This window comes from Magnolia sinica, chromosome 4 (genome assembly GCF_029962835.1).
Source record: "Magnolia sinica isolate HGM2019 chromosome 4, MsV1, whole genome shotgun sequence".
Lineage (NCBI taxonomy): Eukaryota > Viridiplantae > Streptophyta > Magnoliopsida > Magnoliales > Magnoliaceae > Magnolia > Magnolia sinica.
Genome location: NC_080576.1, coordinates 7,223,854 through 7,243,970, shown reverse-complemented (window position 1 = coordinate 7,243,970; position 20,117 = coordinate 7,223,854). Strand labels below are relative to the sequence as shown.

The window sequence follows — 20,117 nt, the reverse complement described above, 5'->3', positions numbered from 1 at the left end:
TATTTTAGATTTTGGATGGTTGTAAGAATGGTGAAACTTCAGTGTGGTGATTTTGAACCATTAGATAATGACAATATTCTGTTGGGGGAATTACAGAAGCCTCACTGTGGATTGGACTGTCTGAAAATCTCTGAGTTTGTAAGGTTCTAACCCATCCATCAGTGGCCCAAAAATGGAGAGTTAGGAACAAGACACCAATGATCCACATTTGATCTAGACAACTCCACAGATCGAATGGGGTTAGGATTTTCAGCCTGGGGAGATTTCATGTTACCCCATTGAAATTGCACCCATTAGATCAATGGTCTTGATCACAACCATGGGCCCACATGTATGTAATGGAGGGCTCATCAAGTTGGCCATTTGCTATGGATCCTGAATCATGACCCAACTTCTTGTGAAGCTAGCATGATCTGTGGAGATTGCATATGCCTGCTAAGGTTGTCCCACCTCAAAGATCCATATTGGAGGATTGTTGCTGAGTTACCAAGGAAGATAGTCCCTTTCCCAATTGACTGTTGAGCCATGAATGTCGACCGTTGGGCTGCATTTATGTCTCCTCTTCAGTAGGCCGGAGAACTCAAAATTTAAGTTAACAGGGGTTGGCTGGGGCATCAAGTACTATTCAGTTAGTAGACCTCATCCAAAGAGAGAATGGAGAGTGGAGGGCAACAATCAAGATGGTCAATATCTTGTCCTTACAGCATCTGGTTCCATCTGTTCCCAACAGCATATGATTTGTTTGATGAAATTTTCGCAGCTTGACGACATCAAGGATGATTTTCAAGTGTTGTCAAATCTCACCTCAGACAACTCCAGTGTGGGGTGCGACAGGTCAACCCAAGCCAACATCAACCCAACCATGGCCATGACTACGTAAACCCTAACACAACTCGGGTTATGTTTGGGTTGAGCTTATACGTTCAAAGCTGGGTACGATCTAAAATGATTTCACATTCAAGAAAGAACTGGACCTTTAACATTACTCAAATCTGAATGGTTAGATGGTTCACGTCTAGACCATGGTCAATGACACTATTGACTATACCATCTCTCAGTAAGGTGGGTCCAATCTTCAAAGAGTGGTGAGCCAAAAAAAAATCTTACATAACTTAGAATGAGTGACTTTGGAAATGGGCCCTTATGTCTAGTCTTGAGTTTCAACACACAAGGTCATGGGTTCAAGTACCCACTGGTGTGAGTGCCCTAATATGGGTCAAGGAATAGATTGGATCATCTAATCAATGCGACGACGACCCGATATGCAAGTCAGGGTCCTAAGGAATGGGAGCCGGCATGGATCGTATAGGGCCTGAACCGAACCTGACACATTGCAAGGCCCATCATCACACGCCTAGGCCTGGCTTATAGCAACCATAAATGGGTCAGGATTCATGCTATCGGGCCAGTCCATAGTAAAGGTTGCCAATCTGGTTTATTTATACGGTCCTATTGAAATCAGGCCCAGCTCTGTCTCATGTTTGGTTGAGCTCAGGTGGGCCAACGTTGGTCACTTTGATGGACCCAGCTGCGAAAATCACGAGTGGACATTAGATTGATGGGTCCTCGTTACTTTTGCGTGATGCCAGGTCAGCCGCCAGTATCCTTTGCACGTAAGGCCTTAGGGGTCCACGTACGTATACTGAAATCCGGGCGTCCAACTTGGGGCCAATTTTGGACGGGGCGGATTTGCCTGAACCCTTCCTGTTGGGCCTACAATATCCGGAACCACCTCATCAATTGGAACTGTATCATCATGCCCGATATTATACGATGCTTCCTCCGGATTTGATTCACTGAAAATTAATCTCAGCTCCACATCAAACAGGACATAAGATGGCTAGGATGATTTGACGCAGAATTATTATACATCTTCCATATTTTATGCAGTTCTTTCCCATCAACCGACCTTAGCTCAGTTGGTAGAGCGGAGGACTGTAGTTTGATGCAAAATAGCAGGATGATCCTTAGGTCGCTGGTTCGAATCCGGCAGGTCGGACTTTTGAGAATTTTAAAGGCAGGGGGTTTTAGGACTTTTTTTTTCCCCCACTTTTATCCACCAAACTTGTCTCCATCATAGGTGGGGCCATGGTCCAAATTCAGACTCATAAATAATACCGACCCCACACAATTTCCATGGTTAAAGCCTCGAAAATTTCCCCCCTTTTATTTAAGGCACTGATCACCACCGGTCCAACGGCCCCTTCAGGGCCCGCTTGGCCGGGCGGATTGGAAGGGATTGGATGGTAGTGGAAGGGATTGGAAGTTAAATCCCAAGATTATCCGGGCGTGCCAAACAGATTGGGTGACCTGATCCCGAGATATATCAATCCCATAGATCTTAAGACAATCCACTGACAACACCAACATTACCTTTAAATCTCATTCAATCCACCCTAAGACTTAGGCCGTGTTTGTTAACGCTGAATTTTTGCACTTAACGCGGAATAGAAAAAATTTTCCGTGTTTAGTGGTATTTGTTAATGCATTGTTAACGCGAAAGACGGAAAGCGCTAAAGGGTTTTTCATTGAATTCTTTTCGTGATAGGAGTCTGGCTTAACGGTGAACGCGGAATGCGCTCTGTGATTTTTCATTAAACAACAATTATTTTGCTTCTAAAAGTACCCCTTTTCAAGTTATTATGAAAATTTTTTATTTTCAATTGTTTGTGCAGTACAAAAATAACATTTAACCTGTGAAACTTTTTTATGCCCCACCATGATTTATATGTTTGATCCACACCATCTATCAACTTTTTCAGATAATTTAAGGTGTGATCCAATAAAAGAAGCAGGTCCAATAATTAATTGGACCATAAGGTGGGGATTGAACGTACACCATTAAAAACTTCCTAAGAGTTGGAGAAGTTTCAGATCAAGTTGATATTTGTGTTTTCACTTCATCCACGTCTACATGACCTAATGAATAGGTTGGATGGTAAAAAAACATCACAGTGGCCCATGTAACTTTGAACTCTTTGAACAGTTCGTACAACGGATGCGAATTGTGTACTACCCCCGCCTGTCCTTGGCTCCAAACAGGCAGTTCTGTGGGCCGGCCCACCGTGATGTACCTGTATATCCAAACCCTCTATTCCTTTTCTCATATTATTTTAAGGCATCAAAACAAAAATGAGTCAGATCCAACAATCAAATGGACCACATCACAGACTACTCTTGCATTTTAATGCAACCAAGATTATTATTTGAGCATTGGATCTGCCTCATTTTTATTTTGATTACTTAAAATAATTTGAGAAAATGGATTGACGGTTTAGATGTACATATACATCACAGTGGACCCACCCACAGAACTTCCAGTTCGGAGCCAGGGACGGGCGGGGGTAGTAAGCAATCCGCGTCCTCGTTAAACATGGCAGGAACGGACTAGCTACTCCCACTGCCACCGGCCAGTGGCTGATGGTCGGTGCTTTGTGGGCCCTACCATGATGTATATGTTTCATCCATGCCATCCATCTATTTTTTCAGATCATTTCATGCTATGGGACAAAAGATTAGTTATATCAAAATCTCAAGTGAGCCACATTACAGGAAACAGTGTTAAATAGCGTTGACCATTAAAAACCTTTCGGGGACCATAAAAGTTTTGGATCAAGCTGATCTTTGTTTTTTCCCTTCATCTGGGCCTGTATGACCTAATAAAAATATGGGATGTCAAATAAACAGTACAGTGGGCCTTAGGAGGATTTTAATGATGCATATCCAATTATTATTGTTTTCCTATGGTGTGGTCCACCTGAGATTTATATCCTTCTAATTTTTGGTTTGAAGCACTAGAATGATCTGTAAAAATGGATGAACAAAGTGGATGAAACACATACATCATGGAGGGGCTAACAGAGCACCGACCACAGTGGCTGGTGGAGTAGCCAATCCGTTTCCGTCTTGGACTAGATGCGGATCTCCTACGACGACGGACGCAGATTGGATGCTGACGGGTTGAGTGGCAAGAGTCCCTGCTAAAGTGATGTCACCAAGTTCTGTGGGCTCCACCATGATGTGTATGTTGTATCCAAACCGTCCATACATTTTGAGAGATCACTTTAGGACATAATCCAAAGAATGAGGAAGATCCAAGGCTGGAGTGGACCCCACCACATAAAAGAGTTGTGAGCGTGTGCCCACCATTGAAACCTTCCAAATGTCTACCATGATGTTTTTTGAGATCCAACTTGTTCATGTGTTAAGGCAGACATGAAAGAAGGGAAAACACAAATATCAGGTCGATCGAAAACTTTCGTAGCCCTTAGAATTTTTTATCAAGTATTTCATATTTTATTTGAATTAAAAAGAATAATTTTATTTTTATTTAATAAAAAATAATTTCTTTATAATGTAAATTATTTCCAAACAAGAGATGGGCAAATGTGTCAAAATAATATATTTCAAACATTTCAGATGTTTGTTAACAAACAAATTGTTTCAAATTCAGTACTAATTTTCAGACTTCAACATAGTTACCAAACAAGTTTTTTGGATTTTATATTCAGGCTTGGTTTAGACTTTAGATTCAGGCTTTAGACTTTGGATTTAACAAACGGAGCCTTAATATGGTAATCCTGAGATATAGCGATCCCATCGATCTTAAGACAATGCACTGCGACACCATCGTTACCTTGAAATCCATGCCATCCACCCTAGGACCATTCAATCCCTTTCAACCCATCCGGCCAAACGGGCCCTTACTATAAAATAGAAACCTTGAAATTCCGGCGGAGTGTAATGGATGATTGACCATTGGATTGGTGGTCATATACTGGACGGTTGGTGTCCACCAATCAGAGGCTAGAACAATCTCATTTTGGGTACTGATGAGGCTCCCTACCATTCAAGTCGCATGTACCTCAAATATCATCCGTCCAAGTAGTGGGACCTGGTCATACACTCAAAATCAACTTGACTTTGACAAGCCGATCTCTGATTAACGAAGATATGTTCGTTGAATTTGGACCGTCTGCTTCTTTTCACTTCTACGGTGTGTTAGATGTCCACTAGTGAACCATTTACGTCAAAAGTTCATAATATCAGCGGGGCTCACTTTTTGGGCGGTTTAGATTTCATGTTCGTGCCACGTGTTAGCAGCTTTAATCTGGTCAGGCGCAACGGTCTACGTTATATAAAAAACCCTAAACAAAATTCCACATATATCAAACATTATGATAGTCAAATCAATCAGATGTTTATAGAAAAACCTATCTACAGAATTTTAAATGATCTGGACGGTTTAAATTGAGTTTCATCAATCCCAAGTGAAAAATATCAAAGCACAAGAGTATGAACTATCAAACTTCTACCGGAGTAATTCCAGATTACAAAATCACCCGAGGAAAAACAAAATTCCCAAAAAACCCATGGCTTGGCGCCTCCTCCTCTCCTCCAAAAAACCCCAAAAACCCTTGCAAAAACCCTTCATTTCCTTCTTTTCATCATCCCATTTCGAAAACCCTAACCCTAACTCATCATCTTTCCCATTATGCCCTCCAATCAACAAAAAGCGAAAACCCCCCAAAAAGCCCCGCAAGAGAAAGGACTCTCCGCGCACCAAGCTCGTCCAGCACGAATCCCAACGCATCCAAGCCTTTGAGCGGATCGTTCAGCGCGACACACTCTTCCGGTTCATCACCAGGACCAAATCCTTCCTCTCCAACCAGCCCGATCACATTCTCCTCCTCGATGAAGCCGGAAAGCTCCACCGCGAGCTCGGCTTCCCCCGCGGCCGCAAGGTGGCCCGCTCCATCGAACGGCATCCCTCCCTCCTCCAGCTCTACCGCCACACCGATGGCAAGATCTGGCTCGGTTTCACTGACTTAATGGAAGATCTTCTCCAGGAAGAGAATTCAATCATGGATGTGCTCGAGCAATCCCGCGTCACGACTGTCCGTAAGCTCCTGATGATGTCTTCCAAACACCGAATTCCCCTCTCCAAAATCCACCACTGCCGTCACCTCTTCGGCATTCCTGACGACTTCCGGGACCGTGCTCTCAAATACCCTGACTACTTCAGGGTCGCGATTGACAGTGGTGGGACGCGCGTCCTCGAGCTTGTCGAGTGGGACCCGTTCCTAGCTGTGTCTGCACTCGAGCGGGATTTTGTCCTGGATGAGGATCGGGTCAAGAGGACGTTCAAATTCGAGGTGGCCCATCGAAAATCTCTGAATTTGGATGACGGGGATAAGAGGAGGCTTGACGAGGTCTCGACACTCCCACTTGTCTCGCCATACTCAGAAGGCTCGGATTTGAAGCTGTGGTCGGTGGAGGCGGAGAAGTACCGGGTTGGGGTCCTGCACGAGTTCTTGAGCTTGACGTTAGAGAAGCGGGCCTCAATACATCATATCGTGGAGTTTAAGGAGGAATTCAGCCTCACAAAGCATACTTATCAGATGCTTATGAAGCAGCCACGGGCATTCTATTTGGCGGGTACAGAGATGAATTGGACGGTGTTCTTAAGGGATGCGTATGGAAACGATGGGGTCTTGAAAGTGAAGGACCCACAAGTGGTGTTCAATGAGAAGATGTATCGGTTGGCCAATATGAAAGGAATGGGATCTGATATTGATATTGAAGACTGTGGATAGTAAGGGCACTGACTTGGGAAGTGGGTTTTGGAATGGAAGAATGATGGGACAGGTTTGAATGCAATACTGTATTCGCTAATCAGGTACATTTCACTTGACTGATAATGTGTTTTGATGCTCATGTGGTATTCATGCTTGTGCTAGTAATAGGGTTATATTAGATATTCTTAAGCTGCATTTGGATCCACTACGGGATTGAATTGCAACACGTATATCACTAAGTTGGAAATGACCATATTATAGTTATCTTTGCCCATATTCACATTGGCGGAATTATGAATCCTCAGACTGAAGATATCTACGTTATCCTTGGGTTTCAATTTTTGTGCACAGTTTGCCCATGGTTCATTGATACAGACCATTGTTCTGATGAGCTCCACCAAGGATGGGCTATGACCCAAAAATCTCTGCATAGGACAATACTGACCCTTCCATGGATGACATATAAAGGTACTTTCTGTCCACACTCAATTGAAAAGAGCCAAAGCTTGTGTAGCTAGGATATCTGGGAGCTTGTTCTGAGTTGGGCCCATGATTCAGTGATGCAGACCGTTTATCTGATGAGCTCCACTGCAGATGGATTGTGACCCAAAAATCTCCTAGATCGGACGATACTAACCCCTCCATTGACAGCAAAAGGAAGTCACTGACCATCCACACTCAACTGAAAAGTGCTAAAGATTGGCTAGTTAGGATATCTAGGAGATTTTTAGACCACGTTCCATTTCAAGGTTACTTGATTGCTGTTTGCTCTGCTAAGGGGTCCAATGGGTATACATTGCGCAACTTTCTTAGTATGTGGTACGCTAGGGGTAAGATCATTTGGGTTGCTCCAGTACATATACCAAGTATACATGATATAGTTCTATGTACAGATTGATATTGGAATTTACACATGAACTGGTGATGTTGTTATTATGGATCCTGCATACACATTATTATAAACGTGCATACTGTTACATACATCAAATTATAAATCTCTAATTCTAAAAATAAATTTACAATATACCTAACCAACACTAGGGTATATCAGTCTGGTTAAAGGTGCTAGCGCATGCCAGGGGCAAGTGCCCATGGGACACTTGAAATGCGTAGGTGCACAAGGCACATGACTGGAGAATCAGTCTCAGTTTTTAATTTATTTTACATTGGAAATTTAGAATATTTATGTGTGTGTGTGTGTCTGTATTTAAACATATATTTTTTTAATCATTAGACACCACTTTCAAAACTTACATCAAATCAAATTTTCCAACAAAATCACAAAACCCTAGAATTTCTAATTCCCCAATTTCTCAAACCTAGAAACCTAAATTTCTAAATATTCCCTGTTTCTCTTAGCCCAAATCCCCGATTTCCCTAAATTTCCCCAATTCTAAGATATAATTCCCAATTTGCCCAATTTACCATAATTCCCCGACCCAAAATCACAATTTTTCCAAAATCCATGTTCCAAACCCTAACACCTAATTTTTCAAATCTCCACCTAAATCCCCAACTCATCTTCACTCTTGTACAGCACAAATGGAAGCTCAAATTGCTTTCAAAAGTTCAATGTAGTGCTTAAAACACTACTAGAACTGTCTAGAAGAATGAATCAAGAAGTTCTCGGGAGCTCATGAAAAATACAAGAAATTTGTGAGAAGAGGTATTTTTCATAAATTAAGCTTTGATCTAAGGATCTGTGTGGATTTGTTGGAAAAGTAATGAGGAAACAATGATTAATCATCTCAAGCATGTGAGATATTGATTGCTCACCAGGAGAGGCCCGTCATAAGCATGCATTGATTTTAAAAAATAAAAAAATAAATAAAAAATCAGACTTACCCACTCTTACGTTTCATGCAGGCAAAGTCCAATCCACTCTCAGTTGCACCAACCTTCCCTTTTAACAAATTCGGTTATCTATCAGAAAAAAATGGACATTAGCTGTTCATCAGGACATGCCCACCCTGAACATGGACTGATAAAAAAATTCAGTCCCATCCACCGTTGTGTGCAAGATCCATACTATTCATCAGACAACACCCACCCAGAATACCCAATGATTAAAAGAATCAGTCCCATCCGCTCATCAGGTGGCCCATGACCGTATTTGTCTTCATCTTCATTTGAGTTCACCAGAATATGTGAGGCTAATGCCCCATTCTCAGGAACCAGCCTCACGGCTGTTTTCTTCTGTGTCTTCTTGCAGCATACCCTACACCTCAAGGTGTGAGGCGAGGTGAGTACCTTTAAAAAGCATGATCACACCCTTGGTCCAATCCTGCACAGCCTGCATGCTGTCCCAAGATACTCCAGCCCATGGTCTATTTTAGATCCTGCCATCAAGTTCAATTTTAATCGTCATGTTAACCAGTTGAGTTAGAGGATGAGAGACTCTACGTGAACCCAGCATGTCAAGAAAGCGTTCCCAATGAGATATTGGCAGAACACAGATACAATACAACCCAATTAGATACCTTCAACGATCTCCCCAATCATATCCAAGACATTTGAATAAATCCCTGAGAAGATCCTTGATTGCATTTCTTCCATGTACTCCAAAATGTTGATGGAACTAATGTTCGGAAGAAGCACTTCACACATGGTTCCAATCACAAAATATTTCCCTTTTGACAATTGACATAGAAAGAAAAGAAGGGAAGAATTCAGAGGCGGTGCTTTCTAATAAAATACCTTGCCTTTCAAAAAAGACTAGCTGAAATTCAGGCCAGGAAACCTTAACTTGGCAATCCTGTATTGTTGTATTGTTAAAACATCTTGGATTACTCCAACTAATCAAATTAAGATACCTACGGTAGAAAAATAAGGGGCCTTAGAATATGAGTGGAATGAGAAGGGACTGATCACCTAAAACCTGCCACAACTCTTATTTTTGCCTTCAGAGTTTTCATTTCCAATCTTGCCCCTTGAAAATGTCATCTATTTTTTTTAAGGGCAAAGCGATTTAAAAAATGGGTTCAGGTTAGGTTAACCTACAACCGGTTGTAGGTGATCAGTCCTTGGAACATAAATATTATGAAAGAAGCCCTTTCTTCTTTGTACAATGATTTGTTTTCATATGTTAATGTTGCATTGCCTTTTGCAGGTATGGCAACCGATTTATACTTTACCAGAGGAACTCTTCTTAAGTGAACAAAGCCAATGATACACCCAGATCCATAGCTCAGGTGGTAGACTGAGTGAAAGTTACCTCGTTTCAACACTGAGGTCTTGGCATCGATTCCCTAGTGGGGGTGGCTAACGGTAAAGTGTGATCTGACTGTGCTCGTACTAACAAGCTAACAAAAAAAAAAAACAAAAACAAAGCCAATGATAATTTCAATCATGATTCGGAACGTACTGCTGGTATGACGATTGCTCGTGTTTGTGGCCATCTGTTCTCCTAGCCATTGACAATTTCAATCATGATTCACAACATACCGTCTGGTTTGACCATTATTCATGCTTGTGGCCGTCTGTTCTTATCATGTTGATTGGATTTGTATTTCTGACAGCCTGAACAATTGACTGCTCATGCGTTGGATGCCGTTTTTGTTTCCTTGAGCTTCCCGGAAGCACCCACAGAAGCAGGGTGTAGGTCCGTGAGATTTGATGTAATTGCAGCCCAGCTCCTGACCAGATGCATGACCAAGCTTCAGCTATCTGATGCTTTGCCTGTTGGTATAAAATGTATGGTTTCAATCTAACTTGGATGACTCTTAAAAGCTCCATTTATTCTCTAGACATCCATGCTATAGGCTAAGGCTCTGAGGAGATTATCAGTAGAAAAGAAAAAAGAAAAAAGAAAACAAGAAAGGAAATTTATGAGAATTTCTTATGAGATGTCTTAATAGATTTTTCGCTTCCAGTTAACAAGGCTTGTTTAACAGTGGGATTTATGCACTTCAATCTTGAAATGTTTCGAGTAAGGTTTGAGATGTAACAGGTTGTAGTGGTCAGGTTGCCAAGGACATTTTTTGGGGAAGTTATATGATACTTAGGCAGCTGTACAACGCTTGATATGCAGGCACTCGGAAATTGCCTATGTGGCATTTGCAAACAGGCCAAATTGGGGATGTAGCGCACTGTCACTAAAGAGTCCCAAAATCAGATGGATGAACATTCCTAGTTGTTAAAGTAGGATCATTGAATATTTTATCTTTTTCAACCATCCTATAAATGTTAACCAATCCCTTTGTTTTCATGATGCATCTAAACAGAGAGCCATAATTTGGACAGTTTAATTTGACTCGGTTGTATGCCATGCATGCAATTTCGAAGTACCTTGTGGCATCTAAAAAATCTCATAATTTCTAGTTGTGTGCTCAATCGGCCGGTCTGGGATCTGCAGTGCACACCTTGTTCTCTTATAACTAAATGGTAGTTGATAGGGCGAGTGACACAAATCGATTCATGCTAAGTTGTATGAAGCCGGCCAAGTTGTTGAGCCAACTCAATGAGTCTTGTTGGGTATGGACTAACTCAAGCTTGTAATCAAGTTTCTTATATTCTTGGCTCGAAATCTCTTTGAGTTGATTTGCCTCGGCTGAGTTTTGAGTCGATCCTCTGTAAGTTGAGAACCATGTTACACATTAGGAACTGTTGATGGATTCATTGGAAATCATGGCCAAGTATACGCGGGTGGGTGTGCAGTCTGATGCATGCATGGTGTTTGCATGTGAGTGTTGTTGGTAATCACGAATCATTGTCATTCTTGCCAATTTGTGCAGCTAGCTACTCCCTTTCATGTGTGGGTGTTCGGTGCTTGGTGATTTGCCTGCCTAATCCCCCTCAATGACCCTACTTAGCTTGCTCACTCTTTAGGGTGTGTAGTGTAATGATCGAGTTTAAGGTCAATACTGGGTGGGTCTATGCTAGCATGTGAATGGTGTTAGGTGAGCATGGTTAAAAGACTCAGCAACTTGGTCCGACTTCTTGGGCCTCAGGTCGAGTCATGACTCACCCGAGTTAGGGGTGAATCAGCTCCACTTGTCCTAGTCAGGGCGACTCATCAGTGTGACTCGTGGTGTTGAACCGGGTTGAATCCAGCTGAGTCCAAGACCTCCCAGACAAGCAGCCAAAAAAATCTGCCCATCTTTATTTCAGATGGACCACACTTATTGGAAAAATTTTATCCGGAAATCTGACCCTCTACACTGTTCCCTAAATGCGACCCACTTGAATCACATGTGAGCTTCATTTTTTAGCCTTTAAGCCAATCTTTTGGTTTCACATCTAATGGGTGTAATTGATTTTACATACACATTATAGTGGGCCCTATGAAAATCGAAGGTGGACGTCTCTCTCCCAATTATTTTCCTTTGTGTGACCCAAATTAATAACATATTATCCGGGTCCTTACTCTTACCGGGGTGGTAGACTCCCAGGAGTTTCAACACCGGGTCAAGGGTTTGAGTACCCACCTGTGGTGAAATCCCACGGCGTGTGTGTGTTGGGTGTGCGTGCGTGTGTGTGGGGTGTGTGTGTGTGTGTGCTTGTGTTAAAAAAAAAAAAAAAAAACATATTATCCTGATTTTTTGGCTACTATCTTACCATGGGATTACACATCTAATGGTTGGATTTGATTACACATATAATGGTCGGATTTGATCTCACATACACATCAACGTATGGCCCCATAAAATATCACGGTTGGCGTCCCTCCCGCACCGGTTCCCAAAAAATAGACTAGTTCCAAGGAAAGACCGATACCTTCCGGAACGGACTTAGATTGTGTAGCTAACCACATGGCACGCGCGCCTATATATGGCAAAGATCTGTGTGCCTCACTGATGTTTTTGTTTTATCTACACCATCCATCTATTTTCTCATATTAATTGGAGGCATGGCCCCAAAACTGAGGCTGATCTAAAGCTCAAGTGAACCCTACCAAAAGAAACAATGGGAACAATGATGCTCGGCATTGACACCTTCCTAAGGCCCACCATGATGTTTATTTGCCATAAAACTTATTCATAAAATCATACAGACCTGGATGAAGAAGAGAAAATACAAATATCAGCTTGATCCAAAACTTCTGTGAAACCCAAGAAGTTTTTGAACGCAGGTCTTCAATCTCCACCTTTTCTTGTGGTGTGGTCCACTTGAGCGCTGGATTTGCCTTATTTTTTAAATCATACCCTAAAATGATTTGAAAATATGCATGGACGGCGAAGATAAAATGTATAGGGAAAACAAAAAAAACACAGATTTAACGTGGAAAACCCTTTCGGGAAAAAATCACGGCACAAAACGACAAAATTCTACTATGAAAATAGAAATTACAAAGAGGAAGGATTTACCCGATTCGAATAACCTTGAATCTCACCCTTGTTACATCCTTTGATAAGTATAAAATCCTTTTAGGAACCTTTGGAACCCCTTTAGAAAGCCTTAACATTACTTAAAAAGACCTTAGGGACTCTTATTTATAGTTTAGGAAACTCCACTTATGCACCACTCTGAAATTGCTTCAAATTTACGCAGTTCACGCATAATCTGCACACCGTCTGCGTAACCTTCGACTGGTCGAGCATGTCCCTCGACTAGTCAAAGACCTCGAGATTTTTAGAAACATTGTCGTTGGACTTCGAGTCGAGCAAGCCCTTCGACTGGTCGAGCAGCACGGTGAAACCAGATTTAAGACATCTGTTTTACAACAATCTCCACTATGTCTTCAATCTTCAACTGTATAGCTTCTTGGTCTCTTCTCTTATCTCTATATCACATCATAGCTTTTTGTGTACACTCCATCTTTCTTTTTCGCCATCGCCAAGCCCAGAGAAGTTGCATAGAACTTGAACTTCTCTGCAGGAACGTTTTAGGTGAGCATGTCTGCCTGATCAGAATCCACGTGCCCAACCACTTTTGCTCCTGTCTTCTCAAAAGGAAAAACGTAGTCTTCTTACCATCTCATCGCTACCCAATATTGGTTGTTGGGGTATTTGGTCACAATACTGATAGCCTGTGAAATAACCGGTCTAATACAGACCATAGCATGCATTGTCAACCATATTCGAATAAGGCTCATGAGATATATACTGCTTTTTCTCATCTGTTTTGGGACATGTCCTTAGAAAAACTTGAGGAGAGACATGTAGGGAACGCTCTCCGGCTTTGCCTGGTCCATCACATACTTGATCAATACCTACCCAAGGTATTTTACCTGTAATTACCAAAACCCACTCCTTTTTCAGTCTCAATGCCAGAACCATCTTTGCAGCCCCTCGATCCTTCATCCTGAATGTCCCACTTAACCGAGTCTTCAATATATTGATTTCAGACATGTCATAATTGGTGATCTACATATCATCAGCATACAATTCCTGACTCACCATAAAGGAATCAAACTACTGCCTAGGCGACAAGTCGTACTACGACCTCTTGCAAACTTTTTTTCTTAACCCCTTTAACTTCGAACCGCTTTGCTTGCTTCACTTAGATCTACTCTTCTAATTTTCCATACAGAAGTGTAGACTCCACATCCATCCTTCCAGCTCAAGATCGCATTGGCCAACCAGCGCTAATTATGGATCTAATAAACACCTGTTATACTGTCAGCGCGAATATCTCTGAGAAGCTGATCCATTCTCTTTGAGCATAACTTTCACTACAAACCTCGCACTGTATTTATATTATATCCTCCTTAAGATCCACCTGCATCCAACAGCTTCCCGACTCACTGAAACTCCACCAGTTCCCATGTGTCGATATGGTACAACGAGTTCATCACATTGCCCAGTCACCTTCCACTTCTCAGTACCAGGCTAACCTAGAGCCATCTGAATAGAAGACGGATCCCTTGCGATATTGGAGTCATCCATGTACCTCGCCGATATTTTGTGATTATACTGTGTGATTCTTCTCACAGGTGGCTACTCCACCTGCTCTGTATCCCTATCCGCACGTCTCAAGCTTCATGTCCTGCCCGCTCATGTGGCCATTCCCAATATGTCACACACGTGTAGAAGTGGAATTCGCTGCAACCATTACAGCTACACCTTTTGAAGTGCTCTCGATCAACTTGTACATATTACCGAGTCGTTGCGCTTTCATGATTACCTGTGCCCCCTTAGATACCTAAGAGCATCATCAATACCTGTAAATTTACAGTCCATTGCCTCAAGTACACCAAGAGAAATTAAATTCTTCTTCAAATCAGGAACATGCTTGACATCAGTCAAGGTACGCTCCACCCTATCAAACATCTTGATGCGCACCATACCAATAACCACAACATTACAGACAATGCCATTGCCCATAAACACCTGTCCACCATCGTACTCCCTATAACTGGTGAACCAACTCCGATGAGGAGTCATGTGAAAAGATGCCCTTGTGTCTAGCATCCACTCGTCCTTACGATCATCGTATGGCCATTTGATCGTAGACACAGACAAAACATCATCATCACATCCACTCGATTCATCTGACGTGGTAGTATTGGCCTCCCTATATGAAGCCTCAGATTCTTCTCTCTTAGATTTAGGATTTGTACAATCCTTCTTCACATGTCCTTCCATCCCATAGTTCTAACACATTACCTTTCCTTAGCCCTTACCATTGGATTTGGATTTAGAACTTGAAGAACTTATACTTTGTTCAGAATTCCTACCCCTTGTAAGCAGTGCATTAGAAGATATCTTCATGTCGACGTTAAGTTTTCTCATAGCCTTCCCTTGAAAGGATGAGATAACGATATCGACACTCAGGGCTTTATTCGTGGTACACATTGTGTCCTTGAATGACTAATAAGACGCTGGAAGATAATTCAGTAACATACATGCTTGTTCTTCATCTTTCATCACTTCTTCTATATTCAACAATTTGCAAACCAATTTATTAAAGTTGTTGATGTGAGCCTCCAGATCTCCGCCCTCTGCCATCTTGAAGTTTAGATCTGCCTCATGTTGAGGGTCAAATATTGCATATCAGACCCAGTTGTTGCCTAGATTTATGAACATGGCACCGTTTAATAGCTCATTTTGATCATGTTTCTGTTGCAAGGTGGACTTGCGAGCTAGGACTGGATTGGGATGCTAAAAGCATGGATTTAACGGTCTGAAGGCACCAAGGCAAGCGACGGACCCTAGGAGACCAAGATCGATAGATTTGCACGCCAAGGATCCAAGAATAAATGGCCCAAAAGACGTTCAAAATGCAAGATCACAGGGTTCCCACCATCCGTTCAGCTCAAAACTTCATACATGGCCTGAGGAATACAAATTAACCGTACACGGCGAATTCCAACCTTCAGATCCCTCCAGAAGTGGCCCAACGGACAGATCAGCCCCTAAAATCTTGATTTGGGGCCCGCCTGATATCTGGATATACTTAAATTTCATTATCAACACCTTAAAGTGGATGAGGAAAAGGATGGACGGAACGGATTTCTCACAAAAATCTCAGTGGACCCCACTCAAGAGAATGCACGCGCACAATGTGCATGCACTCGCCGTGCACCGCCAATGTCCCAATCGGTCAGCGTTACGCTGACCGACATATTCTCAAAATTTCGAAAAAAGCTCCAGCGTCTTCACACTGCAGCTGCGGTTTTGGCCAGTGGGCCCCACTAGACGCACGGAGTGATGATCAGAGCCGTCCATTCGTTCCAAGGGTTAGCCAAAACCGACACCTAGGTTTCCTTTCTCCTTCATGCAAGCATACGGGTGAAAATCTTAACCGCACGCAAGATGAACGGTAGCTCAGAAGATTGTATGAGCCACACCGATTCCAGTTCAAAAATAGTCCTTTTCGAATGATTTTTCGAGTGCATTCCAATGAATGGATCGGATTGTCCTAAACACCTTGATCATAGGCCCACCGATCATCAACACAGAGTTCCGAAAGCTTTGTTTCGCAACGGAGCTTGTGAAAAATTATGTTGGGCCACCATCTGAATTGATCAGGACGATCCAAGCCATCCATTCGTTCCAGAAGGTCAAACCGACCGTACAAAAGGAGTTCCTCCAAACCCATGCACACACACTCAGAAGAGTTTTGGTCAAGCGCAGTTCGGACGGTAGAACGATATTCTTGATGGGCCACACTAAATGCGACCCAAACAACATCAATTTCGACCGGTTTTGCGAGACCAATCCAATGGTCGGAATGGATTTATGGCCTGACGATTGATCCTAGGCCATATAAAGCATCAGCGCAGGCAACTTGCGACGACTGTGTAAAACTAGACCGAAACCTAGTTGATCCGGGCCATTCAAGGACCATTGACAGGATCGGTTCGATGAATCTGACTGTCCAAATCCAACCCAGGGGACCACCGATCAAGTCCAAGGAGCCTGGATGGCTTGGATCTAGCATATGAGGCATTCATGGAGCAAACGCAACGCGCTTAAGGTTGCTGCGTAAAGGAAACTGGGGCGTAAAGCAAGCTTCCGCACCGACTCCAGTGCTCCGCAGGTGCGTAGGTTCTCGAACCGACTCCTTAGCTATAAGAAGGAGGGAGAGCGTGTGGGGAGGGGCATCTTTTGGTGGGGACGTGAGAGAGGTAGCCGTGGGAGACTCGGTTTGTGGCGCTCGGCTGGATGTGGAGCAGACAGAGACAGAGTAGTTAAGAGTTTGTGTTCTTTTATTTTTTCTTATTTTAAGAATCAGCCTAATTATGTCTATCTTAGGCTAAACCTCTTAGCTAGGGCTAAGAGGTGAAGCTTGTAGTCTGATGGGAGAGACTTTTTACTTATGCCTTTTTTTTTGTTTAAACAAAACTGATGTTGCTTTTAGTTTAATTAAAGGAATATTTTTTGTTTTTTATGGCATGTTGTGACTGAAATTACAATGGGCTTGCAATGGCTTTGAGTATTCCTCTTCCCTTATTTTGATTATAATGTCAGGGAGCCCTGTTGTTCGCCATCGTCTCCTGGGCATGGTTGGATGTCAGTACCCTTCCTAACCTTCATAATCATCTGATTGGTTGGTAATTAGTTTAATTCTGTTGTTTGCTCTGTCTCCTGGGCATGGTTTGATGATGGAATCCATTCTAATTCACATACCTTTCACCTCGTGAAGACCAAATCAAGTAAGTTCAGTTTAATTTCCATGGCTCTTGATGCAGGCAAAAGATCTCCCTGATCCCTACAAGTGGATCCTCTGAATCCCTAGTTTCCCTTCTCTGAATTCCTTAAAGTTTTACATTAATTTCTCAACATTATTCATAAATTTATATTTGATTTAGATTGCATCTTAGGCTAGTTCTATTTCTACCTAGTTTCAGGAAACGTACAAGTTTCAGTCACTGTGGATTCGACCTCGGTCTTACCGAGTTTATCTCCGCCCTCTGCCATCTTGAAGTTATACCACTGTCGCTTCAAGTGTATGCGATTTTCAGATGATTTTTTCGCATAGACATCCTCTAACTTCGCCCATAACTTAGCCGCAGTTTTCTCCCTCATGACATTGTAGAGAACCTCATCCATGAGACATAAACGGATCGATGATAAGACCTTCTTATCAAGAGTATTCCAATCATCATCAGTCATAGTAGACTTTCGCTATTCAAGATCACTATCCTCACCTTGCTTGATTAAGGAACTGATCATCTAGATATTCCACAACTCAAAATTATTTTTCCTTGAGTACTTCTCAATATCATACCTAGTGCTTCCCATTATTAGTTATCCCTCAAATTCAGACATGTACCCTAACAATAGCTCTGATACCAATTGTTGGGAATTTGTGTGGCAGAATCACACAGATATGGATTTAGGATAGCAATCCAATGACACCAGACAATCACAAGAGAACATAAAGTTTTAACGTGGAAAACCATTTCGGAAAAAAAACAACAGTACAAAGCGACAGAATTCCACTATGAAAATAGAAATTACAATGAGAAAGGACTTATCTGATTCGAACAACCTCAAATCTCACCCTTGCTACACCCTTTGATAACCCTAAAACCTTTTTAGGAACCCTTGGAACCCCTTTAGAAAGCCTTAACACTACTTAGAAAAATCATAGGGACCCCTATTTATAGTTTAGGAAACTCCACTTACGCACCTCTCTGAAATCGCCTCAAATTTACACAGTCCGCGCAGAATCCGCACACCATCTGCGTAGCCTTCAATTGGTCAAGCCAGGGCTTCGACTGGTCGAGCCTGTCCCTTGATTGGTCGAGTCTGTCCCTCGACTGGTCGAAGACCTCAGGATTTTCAGAAACATTGTCGCTGGACTTCGAGTCGAGCGGGCTTCGACTAGTCGAAGGTGACTTTTGACTAGTCATACCAGCCCTTCGACCGGTCGAGCAGTGTAGTGAAACCAGATTTAAGACATCTGTTTTACAACATTAACACCATAGCAGGTCCATCTAAATGACCAACCTTCGTGACTTATCAAGTGGTGCCACAGCACGGACAACCACCTTCCTATTTTTACAGGCCCACCATGATGTGTAAGTAAGATTCACTCCAATCATTAGATGTGTAATCCTATTATGGGCCTAGAGCCAAAAAATCATGTTAACCTTTGATTCAATTCAGCCACAGCAATGGAAACATTGGGAGAGACGTCCACCCTTGATTTTTACCAAGCTCAACATGACAAGCATGTGAAATCCACTCCAACCATTAAGATAACACATTAAAAATCTATGCCTAATGTCTAAAAATCAGGGGCATTCGTGATTCATGTGGGCCAAACCAATGAAAATAATTTAGAGGGTGAGTTTTCCTTATACACTGTTTTCAATCATGTGGTCTACTTGAACCATAGTCGAGGCTGATTTTTTAATCCGCGGTTCTAATATAGGGTGACTCACCTGATGGTTGGGGTGGATTTCACTTTAACTCCATAGTGGGGCCACCACCGCTGGCTACTTTTCCTCTTAGAATAACATTTCGCTGTCTTGGTATTAAATAACATTAATTAGTCCTTGAATTAATCAACTAGTTGGACGAAAATGCAATGTCCAACTAGTTGTGTGTGAGCATTTCTCTATCATATATATGTCCAAGTGCACCTGAAAGCTAACATCCAAAGAAGATAAGAAGATCATCAGGATGAGGGAAAGGCTTTCATGTGCACCTGATAACGTAGGTCTTGTCGCTTTCCAAATCTATTGAGGTTGTCTTGAACCTTTCACAACAAGATTACAAATGCATAATGTGGAATGGGAAAAAGATCAGCCACACTCTGTTCTTTTTCCTCAGCCAAACATTCAGATATTTCTGTCACGCCCTTTTTTTGTCTCAGCCAAACATTCAGTTATTTCTGTCACACCCATTGAAATATATGTTTGGTGGAAATTTTCCATTAAGACGGCTCAACGTGGCCTTATGAAATCTACACTAACTGAAACTTGGGCCCAAATGAAAGCAATGCTTGGAGCCATGCAGAATTCTGCATGTGGTGTGGATGATACCAGTTTGGCTCTTCCAATGACGGGGTGGCCAATGCTCACCAAATCCGAATAATCTTTTCATGAGTTGATAAAGATTCCAAGTACTATGGCATCTGATGAAATGCTTGGTTGTATTTGGAATTTTACAATCTCCTTCAAAATTACGACTGTGTTTCTTCTTT

General features: G+C 42.2%; 1 protein-coding gene and 1 non-coding gene across 2 annotated transcripts; both read left to right on the top strand.

Annotated features, from left to right (window-relative positions):
• Window positions 1-27: 27 nt before the first annotated feature.
• Window positions 28-10,044, top strand: LOC131242007 (protein WHAT'S THIS FACTOR 1 homolog, chloroplastic). The gene is made up of 3 exons (XM_058240360.1): window positions 28-143; window positions 5,330-6,679; window positions 9,688-10,044. The coding sequence occupies exons 1-2, from the start codon at window positions 28-30 to the stop codon at window positions 6,594-6,596; spliced, it is 1,383 nt and encodes a 460-aa protein (XP_058096343.1). The 3' UTR covers window positions 6,597-6,679; window positions 9,688-10,044.
• On the top strand, window positions 1,905-1,999 carry TRNAY-GUA (transfer RNA tyrosine (anticodon GUA)). The gene is made up of 2 exons: window positions 1,905-1,941; window positions 1,964-1,999. It is a non-coding gene; the product is annotated as a tRNA-Tyr (tRNA).
• Window positions 10,045-20,117: the final 10,073 nt, after the last annotated feature.

Bases quoted from the DNA above. Each gene is read 5' to 3' on its own strand.
- LOC131242007 (XM_058240360.1), top strand. From the start codon at position 28: ATGGTGAAACTTCAGTGTGGTGATTTTGAACCATTAGATAATGACAAT. The intron at 144-5,329 runs GTTCTAACCCAT...GAGTAATTCCAG, and splicing joins AAAATCTCTGAGTTTGTAAG to ATTACAAAATCACCCGAGGA.